Source organism: Serinus canaria, chromosome 11 (genome assembly GCF_022539315.1).
Source record: "Serinus canaria isolate serCan28SL12 chromosome 11, serCan2020, whole genome shotgun sequence".
Taxonomy (NCBI): Eukaryota; Metazoa; Chordata; class Aves; order Passeriformes; family Fringillidae; genus Serinus; species Serinus canaria.
In genome coordinates, this window is record NC_066325.1 from 13826111 (window position 1) to 13850915 (window position 24805).

The 24805-nt window shown below is 47.5% G+C and overlaps 2 protein-coding genes across 17 annotated transcripts in view; both read right to left on the minus strand.

Annotated features, from left to right (window-relative positions):
* Positions 1 to 5336, minus strand: part of CARMIL2 (capping protein regulator and myosin 1 linker 2) — a 23605-nt gene extending 18269 nt beyond the window's left edge. For both annotated transcript variants that reach the window (XM_050978958.1, XM_050978957.1), the window contains exons 1-8: positions 5129 to 5336; positions 3868 to 3959; positions 3695 to 3745; positions 3353 to 3412; positions 2033 to 2154; positions 1592 to 1689; positions 929 to 999; positions 275 to 348 (exon numbers count right to left, since the gene is read on the minus strand). In XM_050978958.1, coding sequence (XP_050834915.1) covers positions 275 to 348; positions 929 to 999; positions 1592 to 1689; positions 2033 to 2154; positions 3353 to 3412; positions 3695 to 3745; positions 3868 to 3959; positions 5129 to 5168 — 608 coding nt within the window. In that variant the 5' untranslated portion in view covers positions 5169 to 5336. The remainder of the gene's footprint in view (positions 1 to 274; positions 349 to 928; positions 1000 to 1591; positions 1690 to 2032; positions 2155 to 3352; positions 3413 to 3694; positions 3746 to 3867; positions 3960 to 5128) is intronic.
* Positions 5337 to 9289: 3953 nt separating this feature from the next.
* CTCF (CCCTC-binding factor) overlaps positions 9290 to 24805 on the minus strand; it is a 34654-nt gene continuing 19138 nt past the window's right edge. For 9 of the 15 annotated variants that reach the window (XM_030227535.2, XM_050979075.1, XM_018914852.3 and 6 more), the window contains 10 exons: positions 22639 to 23431; positions 21839 to 22009; positions 21075 to 21208; positions 19656 to 19776; positions 18717 to 18866; positions 17219 to 17379; positions 16337 to 16519; positions 15794 to 15929; positions 12863 to 13030; positions 9290 to 11867 (listed from right to left, as the gene is read on the minus strand). In XM_030227535.2, coding sequence (XP_030083395.1) covers positions 11686 to 11867; positions 12863 to 13030; positions 15794 to 15929; positions 16337 to 16519; positions 17219 to 17379; positions 18717 to 18866; positions 19656 to 19776; positions 21075 to 21208; positions 21839 to 22009; positions 22639 to 23419 — 2187 coding nt within the window. In that variant the 5' untranslated portion in view covers positions 23420 to 23431 and the 3' untranslated portion in view covers positions 9290 to 11685. The remainder of the gene's footprint in view (positions 11868 to 12862; positions 13031 to 15793; positions 15930 to 16336; positions 16520 to 17218; positions 17380 to 18716; positions 18867 to 19655; positions 19777 to 21074; positions 21209 to 21838; positions 22010 to 22638; positions 23432 to 24805) is intronic. The other 6 variants (XM_030227537.2, XM_050979077.1, XM_050979078.1 and 3 more) reach the window with 1 other exon arrangement.

Genomic DNA, 24805 nt, shown 5'->3' on the forward strand with positions numbered 1-24805 from the left:
CACTGTGACATTGGGTTTTCAGCCTTATAAACAGCTCCCAGACTGATCTAAGAGTTAAAAATGGACAGAGAGGCTGCCTGGACTCTCAGCTGCTGCCCCATGGGACGGGGCTCAGGGTGAGGGGGAGTGTCAGGCTGCAGATGTGGCATCCCTGGAGCGTGTAACCTATAAAAGCTTTTAACGTGGGCAGGGGAGCATGCTGGGCCCCCAACAGGGACAGAGAGAATGAGGATGGGTGCTGAGACACTGCAGGCAGCATGGCTGCGGGGCTCACCGGCTCTCCAGGTGGCTGAAGTCCAGCAGGTTGAATTCCCGGCAGTCCTGGCTGTGGTAAATGTTGTCCACGTCCTTCCCAGAAGGAGGCACACATGGGTCAGGCTCAGCACTGGGTCCTGGGGAGGGCTCAGGTCCCTGGTGCTGCTGGAGGGAGCTGGGCCCTTGGGGAGCCTCTTCTGGGGAGTCCCTTGCCTAACCCCAAAGCCTAAAGCCTGCCCTGATGCTCTGGCTGGCAGGGGACATGTCCCAGCTTGGTGGGACAGATTGGTGAGCCTTGGACAACTTCTGCAGGGAATGGTCAGAAGGCAACACACCCCAGGCTGGTAGGAGTGAGGGTGTGGGGAGTGGTGAGCTGGGATCAGTGTCCAGAGGAAAGGGGGATAGGGAGTCCTGCTATGGCTGGGCCCCAGCAGGATTCTCCTCTACTGGGACACCCAGCAAGGCCCCACATTTCCAGGGCCTCTCCTGGGTCACGGTCTGGGAAACAACCTGGTCCAAGGCACGCCGCTCCCACCTGCACTTTGATTCCAGCCCCCCAGGAGCAGGGGGCACTCAAAGCTGCAGCTGCCAGCCCCAGCAGCACCTTGAGGCACCCACAAGCATCCTGTCACCAAGTGACACCCTGCTGCATCCACGGGAGGGACCAGCTTACCCACTGGATCTCCTCGCGGAAGGCAAAGCCGTTGTAGTCACACAGAGCAGCGTAGGTCTCTGAAAACCCCCCTGCAAGGAGAAAGCAGTTTGGGGACAGACCTTCCCAAGGGAACATGGAGGAGAACTTTGGGGAAAGTGGGAAGCAGGAGAGGGATGACAGCATCCAGAGATGCTGAGGGCTCCCCCTTCCCAGCCCAAAGGGGAGAGGGATCTACTGTCAGTCCCCAAGTGGGGCTGTGGCTTGCTTTGCTTGGTCCATGTGGATACCAGGCAAGGCACCTTGCCACGGGGATAATGGAGGGATCCTGCTCCAGACCAGGCTACAGGAAAAGCTCCTGGCTTTGCAGCGGTGCCATGTGGGGTGCATAGAAGCCTGCATAGCTACAGGTCCTTGCAGGTAGATTCTGAGCTATATTGCCTGCTGTCCTGCTTTTTCCTGGGGAGCTACATCCCCTCAAACCTGCTCCTGCCCCATGGGATGGGGTGGGCTGGTGGGCAGCAGACCCCAGCAGCAGGGCTCCATCTGACCAAAGCCATCACAGGAGCCCTGCCAGCAGAGGTGAGGGCTGTCAGCACAGCTGCTGTTGGTGGATGCAGGGCTGGTCCTCAGAGTGCTCCAACTCTCCTGGTCCTGCCTGAGGGACGTTATGACAGGACTTACCACAAGGCCCAGGGTTGCTCTGCAGCATTTCCTCCAGTGAGTCTGTGATCTGCTGGATCCTCTCATACAGGCTGGGGGGGGAGTTCTTGAGCAGTGTCCTGGGGAGGGAGCAGAGGGGTGTGTCAGGGTGGGCCAGGAGAAGAGCATCCCCACCACTCTCTGCTTAGCTACAACCCTTGTGTGTAGGGTGGCCAGAAATAATCAGTCAGGGAACAGGGTCTCACCTCCATACTTGTGTTTTTCTCCTGCTAAAAGCAATGTTGTAGACCCATCCTATATTTGGGATTTTCTAGCTGCAGGTGTCCTGGTTCATGGCAGGTGGGTTGGAGCTAGATGATCTTTAAGGTTCCTTCCAACCCAAACCAGGATTCTGCAGTCTGGGGCTTTTCTGGGCAAAGGGGTTGCTCTGGTTCCTATACCACCACCCCTCAGGAGCCTTACCCAAGGGATGAGTCTGGAAAGACCTTCTTAAGTGACATGGTGACATGGATAACAACTTGCTCCAAATCATCCAAGGACATGAACCGGAAGGCATAAGATGCTGCATCTGTTTCTATGACAACCTGCAGGGTCCAAAGGATGAGAGATTCCTGAGCAAGCTGGCAGCACACAGCGTCCCCAAGCCCCCAGACACAACGGTGACAGCCATCAGCTCCTCACTGCCAACCCAGCCATAAGCACAGAGAATGCTGTGAGCACCAGGAATTTAGAATAAAATACATTAGTGTGCCAGGGTAAGGCATAAACCTCCTGAAAATTCAGCTTAAGCTGATGCAGAGGCAGCCCAATGCAGTGAGGTGAGAGCAGTCTTGTCTTTGCCTGCAGCAGCTGCAGCTGGAGCATGGAGGTTTCCTCCCTGAATTTATTTAATCGAGGTTCAGGGCTTTTTCAGCTTATGGTTCCTACCAGAAAAAAAAAAAATCCCATGGCAACATGCTCCCTGATTTAATTACACGCTGATTGAGGCGTGGGAGCAGGATGACAATTATCTGCTGGCATCGTGCAGGACGGCGCTTCCGCCAGTGCCCGGGGCTGTGGAGGCAGGAGAGCGTGGGACCGCCTGCCCTTAACAATCCCTGGGCTCTCCATGTCCCAGTCAGACATCTCACCCCCCTCCACCCTGAGCTATCAACTCCCTGCACCCCTCTGTCTGTGCCCAGCTCCTGCAGCTCTCTCCTGGAGCTCAGCCACACAGCCTGCTGAGCAGCAGAAACCCCGTGTGGAAGCTGAGGCCATGGTTGCTGATGATGCTTTACCAAGAAAAAGCCAGACAGGATGCTAGAAAGGAGCAGACAGGAGGTTAACCAGGACCACAGCCCTGTTTTGGCCAATACATCCAAGCCTTGATATGCCAGTCCTCTCTTCCATGGTTTCCACTGCCACATCTGCCCTATGGGCCCGCCCCTCTCTAAGAGGATTAACGGGGTTTAAAACACCCTCCTGCTAAATTTGTCTTCACCTTGGTAAGCCTGCAGCCATTTGTCACCTTGTCCCTGCTGAGCAGGAGGTGCCATGGCCAGGCACTGTCTGTGGATGTCAGAGGGGAAGAAGTGCAGGCACCCACCCAGCACCCTCGGGTGCCTCCCTGCACCTCCAGGGCAATACCCTGATAAGATCAACACTGGTGACCCTCAATGTGCAATGGGGGACCAGAACAACCCTAGATCCTGTGGGGAGCTCTGGACCAGGGTTTGCCACAGGGGAGTGGGCAGAAATGGGGGTAATGCCCAGGCTTGGTTTGTCCCAGTTTGTCCCACTCACCACACTGGGCTCTTGGAGCGTCATCTCCCTCACCTCCAGGAAGCTGAAGCTGCTGTGAACCTGTGGGTGAGAGAAGCAAGAACAACCCCAGTGCTGATGGAGAAAGGAAACCCAAGGGTTCCCTCCAACTCCCAACTTTCCCATGCCTCAAGTAGTGCTTGGCCTTGGCCCCACCCTTCACCAGCCCCCAAACAAGACCCTCTCTCCTTCCCCCCATCTCTCCTCATCCTGCTTTTGAGGGCTTCCCAGACCCGGTGGCCCAGGTGACTCAAGGGTCACTCCCTCCAGTGCCCCAAGCCCCCCCCAGGAACCCCAGGGCTGTACCAGGGTCCCCACACTTACCCTCACTGGCAGCATCACAGGCAGCACATAGGCTCGCCAGGGTGTCAGGACCTAGGCAAGGTGTGACAAGGGACCATGGTGACATGGAAGCCACCCCTGCCCCTCACTGCAACCATAAAACACCTTCCTGGGGAAACCAGGAAAGCAGGAACCAGGCCAGACTCTGCACATACCAAGATAAAGTCGTCATACTTGGATTTCACCTGCAGCTGGATGCTCAGCACCAGGAGCACCTTCTTTGCTCCCAGGAAGGCGGTGATGCCCTCTGGAAAGACCAATGTCCACATGCAATTAGGTGGTTGAAGTCACCTCCCATGTGCCCTGCTGCTCTTGAGGATACTGTCCCCACCTGAATCATCTCCTCTCCCTCCACACCTGACAGTTAGACCCTGGTTGCCCTCAGACAAGCCTCACACACCACCTGTGGGTGTCCTCTGCTGCTCAGGTGATGCACCCACCTCCCCATCTTCTGCCACAGCCTCAACCAAGCACAGGGCTTGGGGCTGCTCGTTCACACTGCCTGTGCTGCCTCACCCACTGGGAGCTGGCACTGAGTGATAAGAGGATCCTGATTTCTCTTCCTTTCCAAGTTTACCACCAGGGAGCAGCTGGTCACCCAAGTCCTGCCTCTCCACGGGGCAGTCAGGGTGGTCACATGTGCCATCCTCCACAAGGTCACAGACTGGTCACTCCCACCATCAGTGGGCCAGTGTGAGCATCACTCCTGCCCTGAGCACCCTCTCCATGCCCTCCTGATTCATGCCTCTCATGGGAGAAAACAGCACCAAAACCACAGCTGTCCATCACTGTGCAGAGCACACCAGGCTGACACAATGACATCAAGCCCCATGGGTCAGTGGTTTGAGCCACACCTGCCCAGGGGTTGGTAGAGCCAGGGCCTGAGGCTGTGGGGACACAGTGACCCAGCTCCTTCCCACCCCACTGCCAGCCTCGGGGGGCCTGATGGGGCTGAAGGACCCTGAGACCCCTGAGGCCTTTTGCTTTTCCAATCAGCCAAGAGAAGGCTGTGAGCAGTGGTATTTCACACCCCCCATGCTGAGCTGCAGGCTGTGCCTTCCTGCGGAGCTTCTGGGGACCCCCAGCTGGCCAGAGGAGCCCAAGCACATGGGACTGAGCAGCACCAAGCTGCACCCACAAATCTGGCAGCTTGAGCTGTGCAGAATCCCATCCTTGAGGAGCCAGGTTATCTTGGGATGCTCTTGGTCCAAGGTCCATCCTCAGACAAATGAGTTTTGCAGACAGGAGGAACCCCCAGACACTGCATGGGCCCCTGTGAACCTCAGCTGTAGCAGCTGAGGGACCCAAAAGTGACTCTGCCAAGCCCAGCGAGACAAACGGGGGCCAAGCAGGCCCGGTAGGGGCAGCTCCATGTGGCAGCGGTGCCCCGGCAGCGCGGCAGCGGGCGATGCTTACCTTGCAGCTCAGTGGGGATCCCTCCGGGGGACACAGCCATGCCTGGGACCTCGGGGTCACCTGCCCAGGGATGCGGGTGTCAGGGCAGCATCCTCGGGCACCGCGGGAAAGGCACCCTGCCGGGAGGAAGCGCTGAGGTTACCAACCGGCAGCGCCGCCGCCTCGGTGCCTCCTCCCCCTCCCGGTGCCTCTTCCTGCCCCGTCAGGCGAGATTTACCGCCTGAGCAGGAGAAGCGAAATGAAAGCGACGGTGCCCACGGCCCATCGGCCCCGCCGGGAGGAGAGGGTGGTACTACCCAGCACCCTTCTCCTGCTGTGTGCCTTCCCCTGCGAGGGCAGGACACCCCGCCCGGCACGAAGCAGGAGCATCTCCCCACAGCTCCAGCCTTCCTGGGTGGAGGATCCATGACCTTTCTCTGTCTCCTGAGGTGCTTCATGGGGACATATTTCTGCCTGAAGATGGCCGGTGTGTGGGGTAAGAGCAAGTCTACCCTTCCCAGCACTGGGCAGCCAGCCCAGCTCCATCACCTTGCACTGGGAATCTGCAAGGGGAGCTAATGGAGATGGGGGAAGGTGCCCACTGCAGGCTTCTCTCTGGAGGATGGATGCTGGTGCCCATGGCAGGATGCTGAAGGAAGGGCTTTTCCAGAACAGAAATGCCCCAGGTTTTCTGTCAATGTGACAAAACTGCTGTCCCAAAGCAAGGGTGAGAGGCAGAAGCCAGGTGATGTCCTTGGAGCAACAGGACTGAGCACATCAACCACTCCACTCATCCAGGAAGGTTTTGGACCAGGAAGTGTTCCTGCGTCCTATGACATGCTGCAGAGCTTCCCTGGACTCAGGATTTCCCACTGTTGGCTCATCTTGGCCCCATTAGAAACTCTGGAAAGGTGCTGAGGGAGAGGCAGAGCTGCTTTCAGCCAGCAGCCTGAGTCCCTGTGACCAGCACGCACCGGGATGGATGGTGACAGCTGCCTTCTTCCCCTGAATTGCCCCTTTCTGACAAACTTCCAAGCTCCAGGCTGAAATCTGCCAACAAGGAGCTCACTGAGATTTCCCAGAAGTCAAATGACTTGGGAGAAGGTGGTCCTTGGAAGGGACTTCGGGTGAGTTTTGCCCTCCTGCTACATGCACTCGGGGCCACAGTGTTTCTGAAACCACCTTCTGTGGAAGGGTGAAGGCAGGAAGTATCTCCCTGTAGGGATGGCATCTTCACAGAGCCCAACCACAGCACAAGCTCTTTTCAACGAGCTGACTGGGGAGGACATGGCTCAGGGCAAGAACCAAACTCTGCTGAGGCACCTCCTCAAGCCTCCTGAGCTATGTCAGTGGATGGATGAGCACCAGCAGGATGAAGGGCACAGGCTATTCACCACCCAGTGCAGTCAGCGGCCACCAGCAGCAGTCCTGGCTGGATCCATGTTTTTTCCAGGATAAGAGAAGGCCAGGCTATTGGTATCTGAACTTCTAAAAGGGCACTATCTATCTATCTCCCAGCTTTGGCATGCAAGGATATTCAAGATACAGAGAGAGCAGCTGTCCCCTTTCATGCACCAGAGTGGTTTCTATAGAAGACTAGAAGCACAGAGGAGCTCCAGGCAAGCTGCATCCAACAGCTTGCCATTCCCCAAAATACTGGCTCCCACATGCTGGAACATTCTGAGCAGCAGTGCAGCAGGACATGAACTCCAGGAGTGGGTCAGACATCCATGTGCACAGGTGTTCCCCGCCTCTGTGCAAGCCTAGGCACGCCAGGATGTCCAGAACAGCACACATCCTCTGTGTCCAGCAGAGAACAGCAGCCCAAGCACCAGGGATGGCAGCCAGGCCAAGCCACTGGCAGAGGCAGCGTTGCTCCTTGGATCCATCCCAGCCCTGGCTTTAGACTCAGACCCCAAAGCCCAGCTTTTCCAGCACTGATAACAGCTCTTGGATTGAGCAGAATTGTTCTGTCCATATTCAGGCTTTGGATGCTGCCCTGGATGTGCGTCCTTGGCAGCAGGCTGGGATATTGATCTGCATCTCTCCAGAACAGCTCCTCCGAGGGCAAACCAGAAGCCTGCAAGAGGCACAAGTAGAGATCCCTGCCCAAGGCAGGAGCGTCAGCTCAAATCAAATAAAACCCAGTCTGCATAACAGGACCATTGACTGAGCAAGCACAGAGAAACCAGGTCAACTGAGCAGATCGCAAGGTAACAAACCAGGCTGGGGAAAAAGGAGGATGGCCACAGGATAACAGCTTCCATCCTCACTAAACCTCTACTGGGGTATGTGAAGAAAGTTCTAGAATCAGAGCACAATAAAAAAGTTGCTCAGAAATTGCTCCTCAGATCTGGGTTAAGGGCTAGGGTTATGCTTAGGGTTAGGGTTGAGCGAGCCAAGGAGCCCAGAGCTCCAGGGACACTGGTGCTGGCAAAGGCCTGCCAAGGTAATCGTGGCAAGGCCCCAAAATTGCTGCTCCTACACCCTTCTGATCTGGACCCTCCCATAGGAATGGGCACCTCGGCCCCAGTGACAAGCTGCCCTGTGCCTTGGACTGAAGCTCCAGAGCACTGTTGACCCTCCAGCTCCAGAGACACTGGCACTGGAAGAGGCAATTCCAAGGGCATTGCACAGGTTGATGGCACCTGTGGCAGGTACCTGTCAGAGACTGGATGTTGCACATCTCACAGCCTCTTGGATTGCCAGTGCCTGTGTCTGGTGGGGCTTGGCTAAAGGCGAGGCCACACCCTGCTCCATCCCCAGACCACCCATACCCAGGCTGGGCTGTCAGTCATGGACTCTTGTCGTGCTGCTGCTCACCTGAGCCCTGACTGGCCAAGGCACCGGCCGTGCCACCTCAGGCGTGGGCATATGAAGGGCTTAAAGGATGGAGCATGAGGCGAGCACATGGTCAGACCCTTCATGGAGTGGTGTTTCCTCAGATGAACACTACAGAGGCCACTCAGCACCAGCCATACCTGTGGTCTTTGGACAAATACACCTCTCAGCTCTCATCCTTTCAGCCTCCCATTAAACTGTTCACACACAGCCACCTCCCCCAGCTCTTCTGAATTCCTGGAGAGCTCCAGCACCTGGTTTGGTGTCACTCAGGCCTGTGTACAACAGCATGAGCTGCTGCACATGAACACTCACACAGACCAAGGGAGGTCTCTGCTGGACCATGTGTGGCGCCTCCTGGGGCCACCACATCATCCTTCACACCTCACTTGTCAGCACTGGCTTGAGCCACAAGGTTTAAGATATGATGGTGCTTCTCCATACAGAGCCCAAGGACACCTTTGGTTTTCCTAATCACCACAAAGCATCCCTAGCTCCAGGCTTATGTAAAACCACCTCAGCACTGCCTCAGACTAAAACATCTTTGGATTCTGAGCACATAAGCCCCTTGCCCAGCTGGGAAAGCACTTGAGGATTTACCCATTTCTCAGCCAGACCTGACTTCTCACCAAAGCAGCCCTTACACCATCTCTCCCACCTGCTGCAATAAGCCTCCAGCATGCTCAGGACTGCAAGCTTCCACCTACAGACAGGCTTTCCTTGGCAACTCATAGAAGGACCATCTCTCAAGACCAGGGATAACGAGTCACCAAACACCTAGTGAAAGCTAGAACTAGCAACTCTTGTGCTTGGTTACAGTCTCCTGTAAAACAGTGTAAAATTAATTAGTGCCATTTGCCAACAGTGACTCCTGTACCAGCAGGAGGAGGTTCTATCCTGAACCTGCAGTGACTGCCCACAGCTGGCACCCTAAGCTGCTGTCATAGGTAACCAAAAAAACACACCACAGAAACTCCACCAAAGTACCACTCCCATTTTTCAGAACAAAATGGAAACAACATTCCTGTTAACTAAACCATTAACTATAACCAGTCAAAACAAACAGAAGTAACAACTACTCCCATGTTACTCCAAGCTTAAGCTGTCAACACCAACATTTGCGTTTTACATCCTCCCTCCTCTACACACAGAGCAGCACAACCTGATTTAACGTCATGGACAGGTACCTTGCATTTGGCATGGGGCAGAGGGAACACCAGCAGAGAGAAAGGAGCCAGTCCTGTTGACAGCATCCTTCTGGGAAGAGCAGCTTTTCCATCTGGAGGTGGCTGCCATGTCACACCATGGATGTACACAAAGAAAGCAGCCGGTGAGCACACGTGTTAATCCGTTATTATTTATTAGCTGTACAGCAGTATATTCTCCTTCCCAGCTTTCAAACCCCATTACATATTTTATAACAGTATTTTTTCCCATGTTGGCTTCCTAAAATAATGAAAAATATCACACAGTACAGCTAAGTACAAAAATGCATCAACCTAGAGTCTGATAGCTAAACTGATAGCTCTCTTAAAAGCGATACATAGAAGAAAAATTTGTTTGAAATCAGCAAGACTGAGGCTCTATAAAAAGCTTACATATTTTAACATGTGACATTTTCATATACAGGCATCATTTGTATTTCACATTATTCCTTTTTTTGTCTTTATCAGAGATTCAAAAATTGTAGAATTACTGACCTATTAATAAAATTTCCTGGCCCAGGTTGAGGGCTGCAGTGACCCACTCATAAATCACCACTTTTGTCTTAACATAGGATTCATAAACACAAAATACAACTACAAGATAGAGCAAAGAAAATGTATTTGTGAAATTATAACTCAAAAGGTTAATTATATGTTTCAAATTGGTTGGATGGTCACATCCAGAGGGCAGTGGTCAACGGCTCAGACTCTGGATGGACACCAGTGACTGGTGCCCCTCAGGGGTCCATACTGGGACCAGTGTTATTTACTATCACCGTTAAGGGCATAGATGAAGGGATGGAGTACACCCTCAGCAGGTTTGGTAACACCACGCTGAGGGTGCAGTGACACACCTGAAAGACAGGGCCATCCAAAGGGACCTGGACAAGCTCAAGAAGTGGCCCTTGGGAATCTCATGAGGCTTAACAAGAGCCAGTGCAAGGTGATGCACCTGGGTTGGGGCAACCCTTGGGATCAATCTGAGCTGGGAATGAACAGATCCAGAGCAGCCCTGGGGAGAACTTGGGGGAGCTGGTGGGAGAGACTGGACATGGCCCAGCTGCGTGCACTGGGCTGCATACAGAACCCTGTGGGCAGCAGGAAGGGGGAATTCTGCCCCTCTGCCCCACTCAGGTGAGACCCCACCTGCAGTGCTGCATCCAGCTCTGGGGTCCCTGGCACAAGGAGGACATCGAACTGCCGGAGTGAGTCCAGAGGAGGCCACAAACACGATTTGAGGGATGGAGCACCATTCCTATGAGGAAAAACTGAGAGAGCTGGAGTTATTCAGCCTGGAGAAGAGAAGGTTTTGGGATGACCTAATTGTGGCCTTACAAAACCTTGCAGGGATCCTACAAGAGTGCTGGAGAGGGACTTTTGGCAAGGGAATGGAGAGACAGGACAACAGGGAATGGCTTCAAACTGACAGAGAGCAGGGTTAGATGGGCTATTAGGAAGAAATTCCTCCCTGTGAGGGTGAGGCCCTGGAACAGGTTGTCCAGAGAAACTTACTGCCCGATCCCTGGAAGTGTTCAAGGCCAGGTTGGACAGAGCTTGGAGGAAGCTGGTCTAGTGAAAAATGTCCCTGCCTGTGGCAGGGGGATAGAACTAGATGGTCTGTAAAAGTGCCTTCTAACCCAAGCCAGTCTAAGATTCTATAAAATACATTTTTTTTGTGCTTCAAAACCAGATTTCACATGTGGGTTTCTCTTGTTCTGCAAGCAATAGTTTGGGTACATATTTTCTCTACCTTATCAACAGCTTTTCCAACATTTACACTTTATCAATTCTCTTGTCACGTAGTTTGAAAGTAATTAGAATACTGGGGTTTCTTTAAACTGCATTTTTGCATACCTCTTAATTAATGGAAAAAGATTAAAATGTAAAAAAAAAAAGTTATTTACAAGCTTGACCATTACAGAAATGCTTTGCAGAAAGCAAAGCATATTAAGGACAGAAACCAGTTGGAGCATGCCAAAACTACCATGTGCAGCCGACTTGGAGAACCGGAGCTACTCAGTGGGAGAAAGCAAAAACAAAAAAACAAAAAAACCAACCAAAAAAAAATTTCAAAAGTCTAGAACCCTCCCAAGTCTGCATTTACAGTTAAAAACACTACCGAGAGAAGAGGCTCAAGGACTCTGGGAACTGGAAGGGCAAGTCCGAAGTGGTTTTCCACATACTCTATTCAAGGCTTCCACTTTTGTATATTAAAACTTGGTGCATGTAAACACGGCCCTTGGACCAGCTTTACAATGCAGTTCAGAGCAAAACTAAATCAAGCATCTCAGAGGAAACCCTCAAGGACTCCAAAATATTTCCTAATGTTCCATGATCCTGTAATGCTAACATAAAACAGCAAGTTCTAGTTAAATCACATTCTAACATCGTTTTATTTCCCAGTATGTTTGGTAAAATGGTCTAAAATGATGCACTTCCCAAAGCCAAGAAAAAGATTAAAGGAAAAAAATAGATTTGAGCCGCTTAAACACAGCCCAGGCCAGTTCAGTCAGCCAACGTGGTCTTCCTCCATCACCGGTCCATCATGCTGAGAATCATCTCAGGGGTGAGGTCTCCATTGGGAGCTTCCACTACAGCAGGCTGAGCTTCCTCCTCTTCCTCTGCTGTTTCTGCATCAGGTTCTTTCTTCACTTCAACTATAATGTTTTCAATTTCACCAGTGTTCTGGTCTTCAACCTGAATGATTGCTGCAGCTGGAAGGGCAAAAACAAAGGAGGAGGGGGTGAGAAACAGATTATTTTACTGTTTTCAGAGCCAGCCTGCATGCCTCAAGCAGGTCTTTGGTAGGACTGTTCTATGGCAGGGGAAGGTGAGGCCCACAGCAAGCACTCCTGCATCAGTGGGGAGTTTTCAACCCACCTCACTCACCCAAGCATCAAGCATTTATTTTCTTGCCCCTTTATGAAGATGGGCCCCCAGTACCACAGTTCCAGTGTGCACTTTCATCTTTCAAACAACGGATTTCATAGAATAATGAAATCAAGCCCCATATCAACATATAGGCCTAAGACAAAACTTAAACTTCAGGGGAAATTAGTGATGACAAATTCAGCATTAAATGTTTCCACAGAATAACCCCAGAGAGAAAACAGGCCACACTTTGTATCACTGAGCAGACAGCCAAGCCACTGAGGAAGCCACCACCTCCTTAAAGGAACTAATTTCCCTTTCCCATCCTACTCTGAGCCTAAAATGTATTTACTTCGACTTTGCACCGTTACAATGTCTATTCTTAACCACATTCCCGTGCAATTGAAACAATACCTGCACTGGTCCTTGCTCAGAACTAACAGCCTGAAGCAAGTTCACTTGTGGCAATACCTGCAAAAGCTAGCCAGGTAAGAACACCATAATGTTTTTACTGCCAGTTGTATTCCCAAGGACTGTATGTCAGCAGAGACACCATAACTGGTACAAAAAGAAGTGAGCAGTTTGCATAACTATGAAATGAAACAATACTAAACAAACACAATGGCCTTTCTTTTTTAGCCTGGCCTGAAGTGGCCATGTTCCCTCATGACAAGGAAACCCGTGCAACAAACTTCAAGGTGAGTTCTTAGCAATGCAGAGACAAGTACAGTTACCAACTTTTAAAATCATCTCATTTGCAGGGATCACATCTACAAGAATGGCCAAATCTAAGGTGCTCAAGCAAGCAGGGTAAGGTGAGCTTCAATCAGTGACTTACGCTGGGATTGTTTTGGTTGTGCAGCAGCTTTGCCTGGTGGTCTTCCTCTTCTTTTCTTACTGGGAGGTGGTGCAGGAGCCTCTTGCTCAACTTCTGGTTCAGCCTCAATTTCTACTGCTGTCTCCTCCTCATCTTCATTATCATCCAAATCTGGTTCAGCATTTTCCTCTGTAAGAAACGATGTCAGATAAATCTTCAGTTTTAACAAGAATAAAACACATCCATCTACAGAGAAGCACCATCAAATCCCGCCCAAAAGGGATGGATTTGAAGGAGTCACCCCTGAGAAAGAAGGCAAGTAAGACCTTTGTTCAACAGCTGCTGCCATAGACTGTTAATCTGTTACCCTCACTTAGAGGAAACAAGCTATCCTTCAGAAAGCAAAAGGTAATTTAATTATGTTAGATTATGTGGTAAAAGCTACTCTGTACATGCACAAAGTGCTCAGAGATAACAGCACAAGGGAGACCAAATAACACATGGCTGGGCTACTCCCAAGCCCATCAGAGGGTCCAACAGCCCATCCAAGTCCCACCTGCACAACACAAAGGAGCACAGCATTGCACAATGGAAGGCGGGAGCCCAAATTCACCAGGAACAAACTCTGGGTCCAGACCACTCCCAGAAGGAGTGTCCAGTGTTTCACACCAGGCGTGAAACCCATCCCAATCATGGGAAGCAGCTCTTCAGATCACCTGGTACTATGGGGAGTTAAGGATCTCTGTGAAACAGGAGAACCCCAATAGGCATCCAAGAGCCAGGCACCTACCCCTCAAGCTCTACAGTTTATTCTTCACAACACTCCTTAAACCTAATAGGTGAGGACCACTGACACGTCCAGAATGCTCTGGGCAAACCCAGAGCAGACAAAAAGCAGTGAGAGATGTCTAAGAGAATAATATTGTTTGGACAGCAAAATGATTGCCCTTAAATTTGTAAGGCTGTTCACTACAGGAGTAGTTTCACTCAAGAATATATGGGCCACAAGGATACTCCCTTTTGTCTGACTAAAGGGAAAAACCCCAACCCACACTGGGGCATGTACATGCTGCATGATTTTACAATCACTCAAGTAATACTCCCCATGAGGAATTTACTGGACTTCTCAGGTCCCACCTTTTTAGAGGTTCATGACGTTCTCTCCTCAACTCAACGTCCATCAATTAACATTCTGTCTAATGCTGGGCAGCCAGGAGACAGAACTATCATTCCCTGCTTGGTCTTTCCTCCACCCCCCTTCATTAACACAAATAGGTCTATTTCATCAAATAGGTCTATTTCATCCCAGCTTTGCCCATAATTTTTAGGTATTTAGTAGTTGCCAAACCTCATGAAACTGCAGAAATCCAAATAAACACAACAGTGAATAATGCAATTCCTCAAGCAGGTGATTAGCCAATCTTTTCTTACAGCTACTCAGCTCTCACTGGTCAATTCTTCTTATCAAATGACTTCTGAGGTCAACCCACTCTTGCCACTTCCACTGAGGCTGAAGGGATTCCCTCAGCACAGAGCCTGGCATCATTCACTGCATAGCATCAGCTCAGTAAAAAGCCTGACTTTTGATAAGCTTCCCCTACAATAAACTGCTTTAAACTCAGACCAAACCAACTAAATAAAATGCAAGTTTTCAGAACAGGTTGAACTCCCAGGAAGTTTTCAAATCAGATACTAAGAATGCAATACTCCAGAACGCCACATTCTGAATTACCTTCCATCAATTATTTTACCCTGCCTCCATTACCTTATCATGTTTTAAATGCACAATGAGTTACATGTGCTTAAATCACCTAATACATTTTTCTAAAGATCTATTCAAACATGAGTTTAAGCATCAATTTCTATAGTTTTGAATCAAGGTTTGCAAATCATTTGATCAGACTCATCCTAAAACTTGTTTGCCATGTGAGATTTTCAGATATGCATTTGTCTAGCCAGAAATATCCCTGTTCTCCCAACCTACACCCCTTGATTAATTAGATAAAGCACTCCAGATAAAAGACTAATCAGCAACATTCCTTCTGCAAAATCACCTTTGAACCGGTTGGTCTTGAGACTCTACTTGGCTCTTCCTGTTGAAGACATGTAGGGGGATAGAATATAAGAAAATAAAGATAGTATAGAAAGTAATCTTACCCCTAAGGAGTTGCAGCTGGGCCAGTTATCAAAGATTAGGAACAGGCCTGACTTTAACAGGCCACAGGTGTAACCAATGAGAAGAGTGCTATAAAAGAGTGGGGTGGCTGGTTGAGAGGGGAAGTGGAGTCAGTTGGCTGCTTTGTGAAGAAGAAAGACTCAGTGCTCTGAGGAGCTGCCCACGAAAAACACCAAAGAGATATGAACCTTTTGTGATAAGGAGACAATAGTAGGGAACCTCTGCAATAAGATGACAACAAAGACATGATGAAGTTTTTCCTCTACCAAGAGACAGAAGTAGGACTGAGTTTTTCCTTCATATACAGTATTAATCTCCACCCCTCCCTTGGATGTTGCCAGCCTTTCTCCACAGAAGTAGCCAAACTATTCAGTGGTGGAATTGTCTGGACATGCCACCCAGTAATGCTGAAGAATGATCAAGTAACATTTCATAGCAATGCACTGCAGAACGACGCAGCCTCTTTTGGGACTCTGAAAAAAATTACCAGAGAGTTTCCCACACAGGCAGGGCAGGAATGGCACAGCTGACACAAGGGGTGTCAGTGTTTTTTAAACTACTGTCTTGGAACAGGCCTGGGACAGCAGGCTCTATATTATCCCTTACAGGCAGTACATCCCTCTGTGCTTGGCCATGTATCACCATATTCTGTGTTTGCCAACCAGACAAGACTCTTTCATGTGCCAGAAGAAACCTGCAGAACTGGCAAACCAGCAGCTAACACACACAGTGAATCACAGACCTGTAACTCTCAGAAGATACTGAGCTGTTCTTACCACTATCAGAAGAATCTTCTTTCTTAGAACGCATCTTTCTCTTTCGGCCACGTTTGCCTTTCTTTGTCTCTCCTCCATTCTCTCCTTCCCCACCATCTAGGCCAGAGCAGTTATCAGCATGTCTGGCCATCGTGTTCTACTCAGTGAAAGATCAAAAACACAAGAAAAGTTAAACCATGCACTGAATTCAAGATCAGACGTTCTGGCTCTGTATTTTCAAACACATTTCTGGTAATTATGCCTTTTACTTTTTTTTTTTTTTTAAAGAGAGATTCTTTAGGGGAAATGGGTACATTCATTAACTTTATGAATTAAGCTGCATTTCCACATTGCTCATGATGTGAATGCTAATGTTTGTTGGTACCAATTCTAAATTCTCTCTCCTCTCTTTCCCTCTTAAAGAGAAGGGCTCTATTAATAGATTCATATTTTACCCTGTACCTCACCCATCTTTCCTTTTGGGTAAACATTTCCCTCCCCTTGGCTAAAAAAAACCACCTCATTCCACCCCAACCCTGCCCAGTTCAAAGCGTATTTCCTTACCCTGCGAGTGAATGTTTTGCCACACTTGGAGCAGACAAAGGCAGCAGGGACAAAGTTGGGATCGTGGTATCTCTTGAAGTGCATGTCGAGCAGCTGCTTCTGGCGGAAGGTTTTATCACAATGGCTACAGGCATAAGGCTTTTCTCCAGTATGGGTCCGTTTGTGCATGACCATGTGCCGCTCCTGGCACGGACAGGAAAAATGGAAACCCGTGTAAATGGATACAGAAAAGTGAACTTTCAGCTAAAATGAGGCCAAAATTTTATGGTTAATATCAGGAAAAGAATGATTCCACAGCAATGCAAGAACATCTTGACTGATGGCATTTCCAGTCCTAGCTATTCCCATCCTATATGGGCTCTTATTCCTTGGTCAAGGGGTACATCAAGGTTATGAATTAGAAGGTTCTTCTCTACTGAACAGAATCACACCAAGAAAAGGCCAGTAGTCTCCTTTACACCCTTCAAAAAATTTAGAGAGCTAATTTGATCTTGACAGCTGGTTGTCACCCTGGTTTTGAAGTTCTTCTAAGCCTTCTGATGTTTACATTCTTGTAATGAACTTTCTCACACACTTTATGTAAATAACATTGCTTTGCATTCTTTTATGGAGGAGGAGAAATTTGATGGACTGTTTGTTTGTCCAGAGTCATTGGAGAGGTGGCACTGCCATCCTCCAATCCACTGTCACTTTTGGAAATCTATAAATGTTGGAGTCAGAATTAAACTTTCCCTCTTTTTTACCATGGAGAGTCCAGTGTCCACGTCGTTTTATTTCGTGTCCTAGAGCAATATCTGGTCAAACCTAAAAGCTAAGATTTCCATCCTGTACTTTCAGCTCCTGTCCTAACACTCTTAAAGGGTGCCAGTGCCCCCAGCTTACCTGTCTGCAGGCATAATCACACTGGTCACACTTGAAGCGCTTCTCGTTCTTGTGGGACTTTTGATGCTGGATGAGGGCATACCTCTCATGGAACACAGCGTCACAGTAGCGACACTTCTTGCCCTGCTCAATGTAGGAATGCTGCTTCCGCAAGTGGACACCTACAGGAAAAAGAATCAATCTTTCACCACCGTGGATTTGAATGAATGAAGCATGAATGATGAGCCCATGGTCCTTCAGTGATTCTCCCAAGATCAGCCAAAACAGTGGAATTTAGGAATCAACTAAAAACCTGAAGGACTTGCAAGTAAAACCAACTAGAACCATTTCTAGACAGAATGAGCTCCCAGAAAAACTCCATTAAGATTTTCCACAGGATTCCAGATTTGGTTATTACTTGCAATCTGTGCTGATTCAGGATACTTGAATTTTATCACACATGATTGTCAAACTAAAGTGTCCTCTGGACTGTTATGTATAAGATGAACTTAAATTGGCTGGATACAGCCAGAAGCCAGGTAATTCAGTGGGGGGAAACAGGATTTTCTGCAGGATTAGAAGTCAGAGTGACAGGACTAGAAGGCAACAGGGACATCAGCAGATAATCCCCAAAAGGTTTTAGTCACTTCTTTAAAATCCTCCAACTAAGAGCATACCACAGCTGCACAAGGTAGCTTAGGGTAGATTAAAGCATTATTAGAAGAAAAATTCTTCAGAGTTAACATCAGTTTTCCTCTGTTGTAAATCAGCTTGTTTGCTCCTGACATCAACTGACTGCCTTCTTCTTAAACTGCCTCTCACTGTAGCACTTGTCTTTACTGGAAGGGAGCCTGCCTTCCCATTACTTGGGTGATAATTCTGTTTAAAGACAGAAAGTTCTGCCAAATCATGGCTCCTTCCTTTCCCTCAGCTGCTCTGGGCATGATATTGTTTGTCACCTTCTAGAAACATAAGAGCTTGCCTGCTGGAATCACACTGGGTACTGCTCTCTAGATCAGGAACGTCGTACTGCAAGGACTCAGGGCTCTTTTGAGCACACAGCTCCAAATCCTGGAAAGTTAAATACTTGCTCTAATTCAAATCTTTTAACTTGATAATTCAAATCTTTTAACTTGATGAAAATATCTCTGCATGAAACTTAATGGCCTCCAATGTGCAGGAGGTTAAGCCAAGTGATCTTCTTGCTTTTCAGATCCCCATCCTTATGCTGTTGAAATCTCAGTCCAAGTTCAATAAATGCCATATATAGGCAAACAGTAACTTACCTTGTATGCTTGGGGAAAAAAAAATAATGAGAAGAAACTGCAAATTGTTCTAACTTGCAGCAGCTATTAGCTAAAGGTGTGTCTTACCAGCCTCATATATGAAGCTGTGCTTCATGATGTGCAGTTACCAGGCTGGGTATTGGGTTAAGAGACAGCAGTTGGGTTATGTGAACTCTAATTCTGGGAAGTTTTGTACCATCTTCAGCAAATGGCTACATTTGGGAGACACGTACCCAGGTCACTCTTTCTCGCTATAACAGTATCACAGTGAGGACAGTGGAATTTGGCCACATTCTCCGTGTGCTTCTGCAAAATGTGCATCTTCATGGTACCGCTCTGAGTGAAACGAGCATGGCAGATGTAACATTCATATGGCTTCTCTCCTTCAGGAACAAAAGGGAAAAATAGAAAAAGTACTTTTATCAAAAACAATTCTTACTAAGAAGCCCCAAACAACCTCCTAGAAACTTGCAACACACAGCTAGACAACAGAAATTGTAATTCTACAAAGCGCTCAATAACATCTTTCTCTGCAAGTTATAGCTCCACTAAGTGTCTTTCTACAAAGCAATTAGAAGTTCAATCCTTAAGGAAGTTAAATTATTCTTACTCTGAGAAATACAGGCAAGACCTACATGCTGCCAGAAGAGAGCAGTGACATCAGATTTTTTTGGGGTGGAGGTTCTGATGTTCATGTATACATAAAAGGGCATATTTCTCCCCTTCAATTTTAGCAATATGATTAATTTGGTACTGCATTAACATTCTGTGCTAAAATCATCCCTATTTATATTGAAGAAAAAATTAGCATCTTTATGAACTAACATGCATGAGATGCTTTTAAAAATGCACTGAAGCATGAAACTCCAAATGGCTCTACTCTTCAGCTGGAACACGGCAAACAGAAGAAGTTTCTTCTGTTCATACTAGAGGTGCCTGCATTTTATCACCTCACAGTCAAAGTAGAAATCAGAATCCGCCAAGCTCATTTCTCAGTGAAGTAATTTAACCTGGTTTTAAATTTATAAGTGCTTACAAAACATGGTGCATTCTCTTCAGCTACACACTTTATTAAGGTTTTATATTAAATTACACAATAGTATTTGTTTGCTGTGTGTCAGCAGACACTGTAGCCTCAGCACCCTGACACTAAGGGAACATGGCATCAGTACCGGAGTGGGTCCTCATGTGCCTCTTCAGTTTGTAGGTGTCTCTGCTGGCATAGCTGCACAGGCTGCACTGGAACGGGCGCTCCCCAGTGTGCGAGCGGATGTGGCGTTTCAATTTGCTAACCTGGAAGCCAAGGGCAAGACTGAAGTCAGTACGGATGAGCAGGCCAGATTTCCAAAAGCACAAGAAACCAGTCAAGAGCTTAAGGCAGTTTATCTTTACTTAGGCACAAAACCAAACAAGCACATTTCAGTGCCATTTTCCCACTGCACACAGCCACTTGCTCCTGCCCACTCTACCTCGCCTCCCAGTTTCACTCTGTCTTGCCTGATGCTTGCTCCCACACTCAATGAGGCCTTTACACTCTGTGATCACCTTACTGTTATTGACCATCCCAGCATCTAAAGACACCCTAAAGTTTTAAAATACCCTGGAGAGACATAGGGAAGTGGTGTGGGGAAGCTTAATTCTTTTCTCCTCCTGCTTTTATTTAGAAGGTACAAACCCAGCTCAAAGCAAGAACACCAACAGTATGGCATTTTCTACTCCAGCCTGATCATGCTGCTTAATCACCAACTTATGCCTACAAAAAGCAGCATGACCTCATAAGGACCAACATGGTTATTCTTTCCTAATTTATACTATGAAAACCTCTGCAACATAACTTATTCAGCACTCAAACCACAGGACATGAAGTGACAGCACTGCAGGCATAGCGTGGGCAGGGGGAAAAAAACCCTGAAGCCCCTGCACCAGCTTTCCCACTGCAGCCTTCTTCCACTGCAGACATCCCATTTTTTTAACATTATGTAGCTCATCATCTGGCTCAAATTTCCTTTCACAGTTTAAAAGCTGTCCAATAAAATATCTAACAATACTGCATGGAAGGAAGGCATTCAAGAATGTCTAATCTGTTCAGGCAAATTAAGCTATCATCTAACATTAGCAAAGCTGCTTTTCACAAATACTGAGACAAAGGCTCATTAGTTTTAGCCACAGACACCTTCATGGCATAAACAGATGATGTGCAGAATGCATGTTTCTAAAATGGGAGAGCACTGTGGACTGAAAGGACATCCCACTGCAGCAGGAAATGTCTGTCTCGTTCAACATGAAGAGCACTACAATTCCTGCAATCAGCTTAAAGGACAAATCATTTAAGAAACTGTGACAACTATTGTTTCCAAAGAGGAAATGGGTATCACCTAGAATTTCTGTAAGTGATCTCAAACTGCTTTCTGATTCACTGAGGAAACCCCACCATTTGCTTCCAAGAGCAGCCCTGATTTATAATTTCTTTTTCCCAGAGCCTTTCAACCAAATGGCCAAAGAGGAAATGCCTAAGAACAGAGTTTGTAACAGATGGTGAACAAGCTTTGAAGTGCACAAGGAAGCAGTCAGCACTGTAACAAGTCCCATACCTCCACACTGGCATAGTCACACATGGAACATTTGAATGGTTTCTCGTGGGTGTGTTTGTAGCGGCGATGCCGAACCAACTCTCCACTGGTCACAAAGGCCATGTCGCAGTCTGGGCACTTGTGAGGGCGAGTACCTGATGGTGGGCAGCAAGACAGGAAGACAATTACACAGAGATTTAGTGACAAAAGAAAATATAGGGCAGTGCTTGTTGCCGATTTTTTTTATTTTTTGTTTTCAAAGTGAATTAGCAACACTGCTTTCATGTTCTGAAAGATTAAATTAGAGCAACAGAATGCACAAAAGTCAGAGGTTTTGTATAAATAACTAATATATTTAAGATGTTAGAGAATTAATATCCTTTCAGTGAGGAAACAGACTCCTTTATTTTTGTACCACTTGGTTGTTTACACATTACGAACCAGCTAGTCAGACGACGTAAGTTCAGTAAGCAGAGAAAATGAGGGATTATGAATTATACTCTTTTCTTCGGCGCAAGCAGCTGAAAACATGAGTGCTAATGCCCAAGGGAAAGAACATTTCTATAATTTCAGGTAACCTGAGATCAAGCCCAGGATCAATTTTGTACCTGTGAACAGGATAAGCTCTGCACCTGACCTGGCCAGGCAGAAAACAACTATGCCACTTCCTCTTTCTTAGCTTGCTCCAGAAGAGAAAGTAGGAAAACAAGAAGGCTCTACCTTCAAACCTTGCTCTGATGGCAGAGCAGACCCTCTAAACACAATGCATGCCAAACCAAGAGTACCTGTGTGAGTGTTGAGGTGGTTCCTCAGCAATGTGACTGTCCGGAAAGCCCTGCCACAGAGATGGCACTTGTGTGGTCTTTCATCGGTGTGGCTTTTCATGTGGCGGTCCAGGTTGGAACGACGCGGACAAGTGTAACTGCACAGCTCACACTGGAATGTCTTCTTTACACCTGGTCATGAAGGAAATCATCTTTAGTCTTTGACAGTTCTGTGGTCTACTGTGTAATATAAGAGGAAAGATTCTTGGGGGTATAACTACTGCAAGGAATTACCATGCACCACCAAATCCAACTGCATTGCCTGTGGCTGGTTTGGATTCCATTTTCACTGGTATGCCAGCACTTAATGTTCCTTCTGCACTCTAAAAAGGGTTCCTTAACTTACAGTTCTAACAAAAATCAAACATACTTATTACTGTATTTTGCACCATCTACCTTGCCCAGCAAGCGGTTCTGCAAAAGCCCACAAAATTAATGATACCATTGGCTCCTGATGTAAAACATGCACACAAACTGTTACATGTACAGTACAGCAAAGAGAACAATCTTTTCAGTCACAGTTGTATGAGAATATTAATGCCAAGTATCATACTTGTGGAAAATTATCTCCCTGTCAGCCTATAGAGAGGAGAAGGGAGGTGTGCCCCAGAAACACTGCAGTCAAGCATTATTACATTGTGAGCAAGCAGCATTGGGCATGTCTGCTCTACTCCCACTTGCATGTATTCATTCACCTCAGTCACACTGCAATCACCACAACAAAAGCATTTTCAAAATCCATTTGCAGATGAGGAACTTACCTTTCTTTTTAATTTTTGTTGGTTTTGGTGGCTTCATATTGCCCACCACCTTTTCTGCATTAACCTCGGACAACAAACCCTCCTGCTGCTCCTCTTCAAAGTCATATACAGAGACATCCACGTCTTTGCCTTCCTCAGTGTAGCGAAGCTTACTCTTTTTGTTTTTCTTTGTTTTTTTGGCTGGTGGCTGATAGTCTGGATCTTTTTGCCAATTGGGATCTTCCTGTGGCTGAAGTTCACCTTGTTCCAGTGTCTCCACCTCACCGTTTGCACCCACTTTCACAACTTGGAAGCCTTCTGGTAAAGGGAGAGTGTGACAGATCATGGGCTCCCCCTCCTGCAGGCCTCCTTTGGAAACCTCATTTTCATAAGCTCCCTGCAGTTCTTCCACAGATGTGGTGGCAACAGGTACAGTCACTGGTACAGGTACTTGGACCAGCTGAAGCTCACCGAGGTTTATAGGCTGCTCTTCCATGTTAACAACCTGAAGTGTTATGATCTGTGTGTCATCCACAGTAGCCTCAGCTTCTTGAGGCACTGCACCTTCCATTACTTCGGTCTTCATTTGAAGAAGAGTCGGATCCAGCTGATCCATCATCACCATCTGCACCCCACTGCTGACGTCCTGCACCACTTCACTTCCATCTGCTTGGTTTGGCGGTATATGACAAGCATCATCCTCTTGCCCACCTTCGCGGCGTCTTTGATAGGTTTTCCTCTCTTTTCCCTTAATGAAAGTTTCTGATTCCTCCACAATAGCGTTGACTGCCTCACCTTCCATTTCACCTTCCTGCTGTAAAAATAAGAGAATGAATGCTGCACATCATCCAATGTGTGTTTAACAACTGCACAAACCCCACAGAAGGACAAGTTGCCCAACTGGAAACACCCAACTCATCCCAATCATATTCAGAAAACAGGAGCTGAGAGCTGTAGTTCTCCACAAGCCCATCACACTGCAAACCAAGGCAATCACAGAACGCTGCCTGCAGTGAGACAACTGTATCAGCTTCTTGGAAAGGAAAGAAAGCAAGGAAGAGACATTAAGTGATATACATGTTCCGTTTCTCAAAGACCACAAATCCCACCAACAAGATGCACAGTACCATTATTCCTTACTGAGCTTGTTTAAACATTTCACATAACTTAGCAGCATCAGAGGCAGTCACTGGCTATAAATTTTAAAGGTACAAAATTACCACACTGTTAAAAACAAAAAGCCAATCTTAAAGATAGTGTTAAATTTGAGATCTGCAGAACTTTTCCAGGAAAAGGCACTAAGAATTAAACACAAGAACATAAGCTGCACTTATTTAATACCAAACTACTATTACTTCAAGTATAAATTCCACTGAACAATATAAGACATAAAAGAGGCAAATATGTCTCTTGTCACCAGCCTGGAGTTCAATTCCTGCTCCCACCTCTGGCACTGCTGGGCCCTGAGTGGATCTGAAGATGCACTGTGCACTCCCTCCTCAGCTGAATAAGCCATAGCAGGAGACGCAGCTCAGGTAAAATCTTATTTCAGTGTAAATGATGTGGACTCTGAGCTGGTTGGACTCTAAGGATCTCATGACACCTGTGTTAAATCCATCCATACAGTCACAAACAAACAGCAACACAGAAGTTCAGTATTTGAACTCAGAGTTCAGCATGTAACTCTGACAGTAGCTGCATGCAAACATAACACTGAGATTTTGTGCCTCCTCAAATCACACAGTGTTCTTCACTGCATTTGGGGAAAAATATTAAACTCCTGTATTCTCATTATGCAGGAAGGTTATTTCAAGAGTAATAAGAACTAAAATAAATTATCATTTTGCAGGTTTTTCCCAAATGAAAGGAATAAGATTATAGTAAAGTAGCATTTTGTAAGTCTGTCTCTGTTCCAGGTGGTTTACTTTGTAAAAATAAGAGGTCCCTAACCACACCAAACACCTTCCCTGCATCAGGATACCATTTCTTATACCCCTCATTAAGCATTAAAAAGGCACCAAGGTCAACTTTGGGTAAGAAGAAAGGGACAAAAAAGCCAGCTTCCTTACTAAGACTGTGAAAAATTCCTGAATCCAGTTCCAGATTTGCTAAGAGACTTCAGTATTTTCTCATTAGACTGACAGGCCTCTCAGACCAGCTAAGTGAATTAATATAAATATTTAATCTC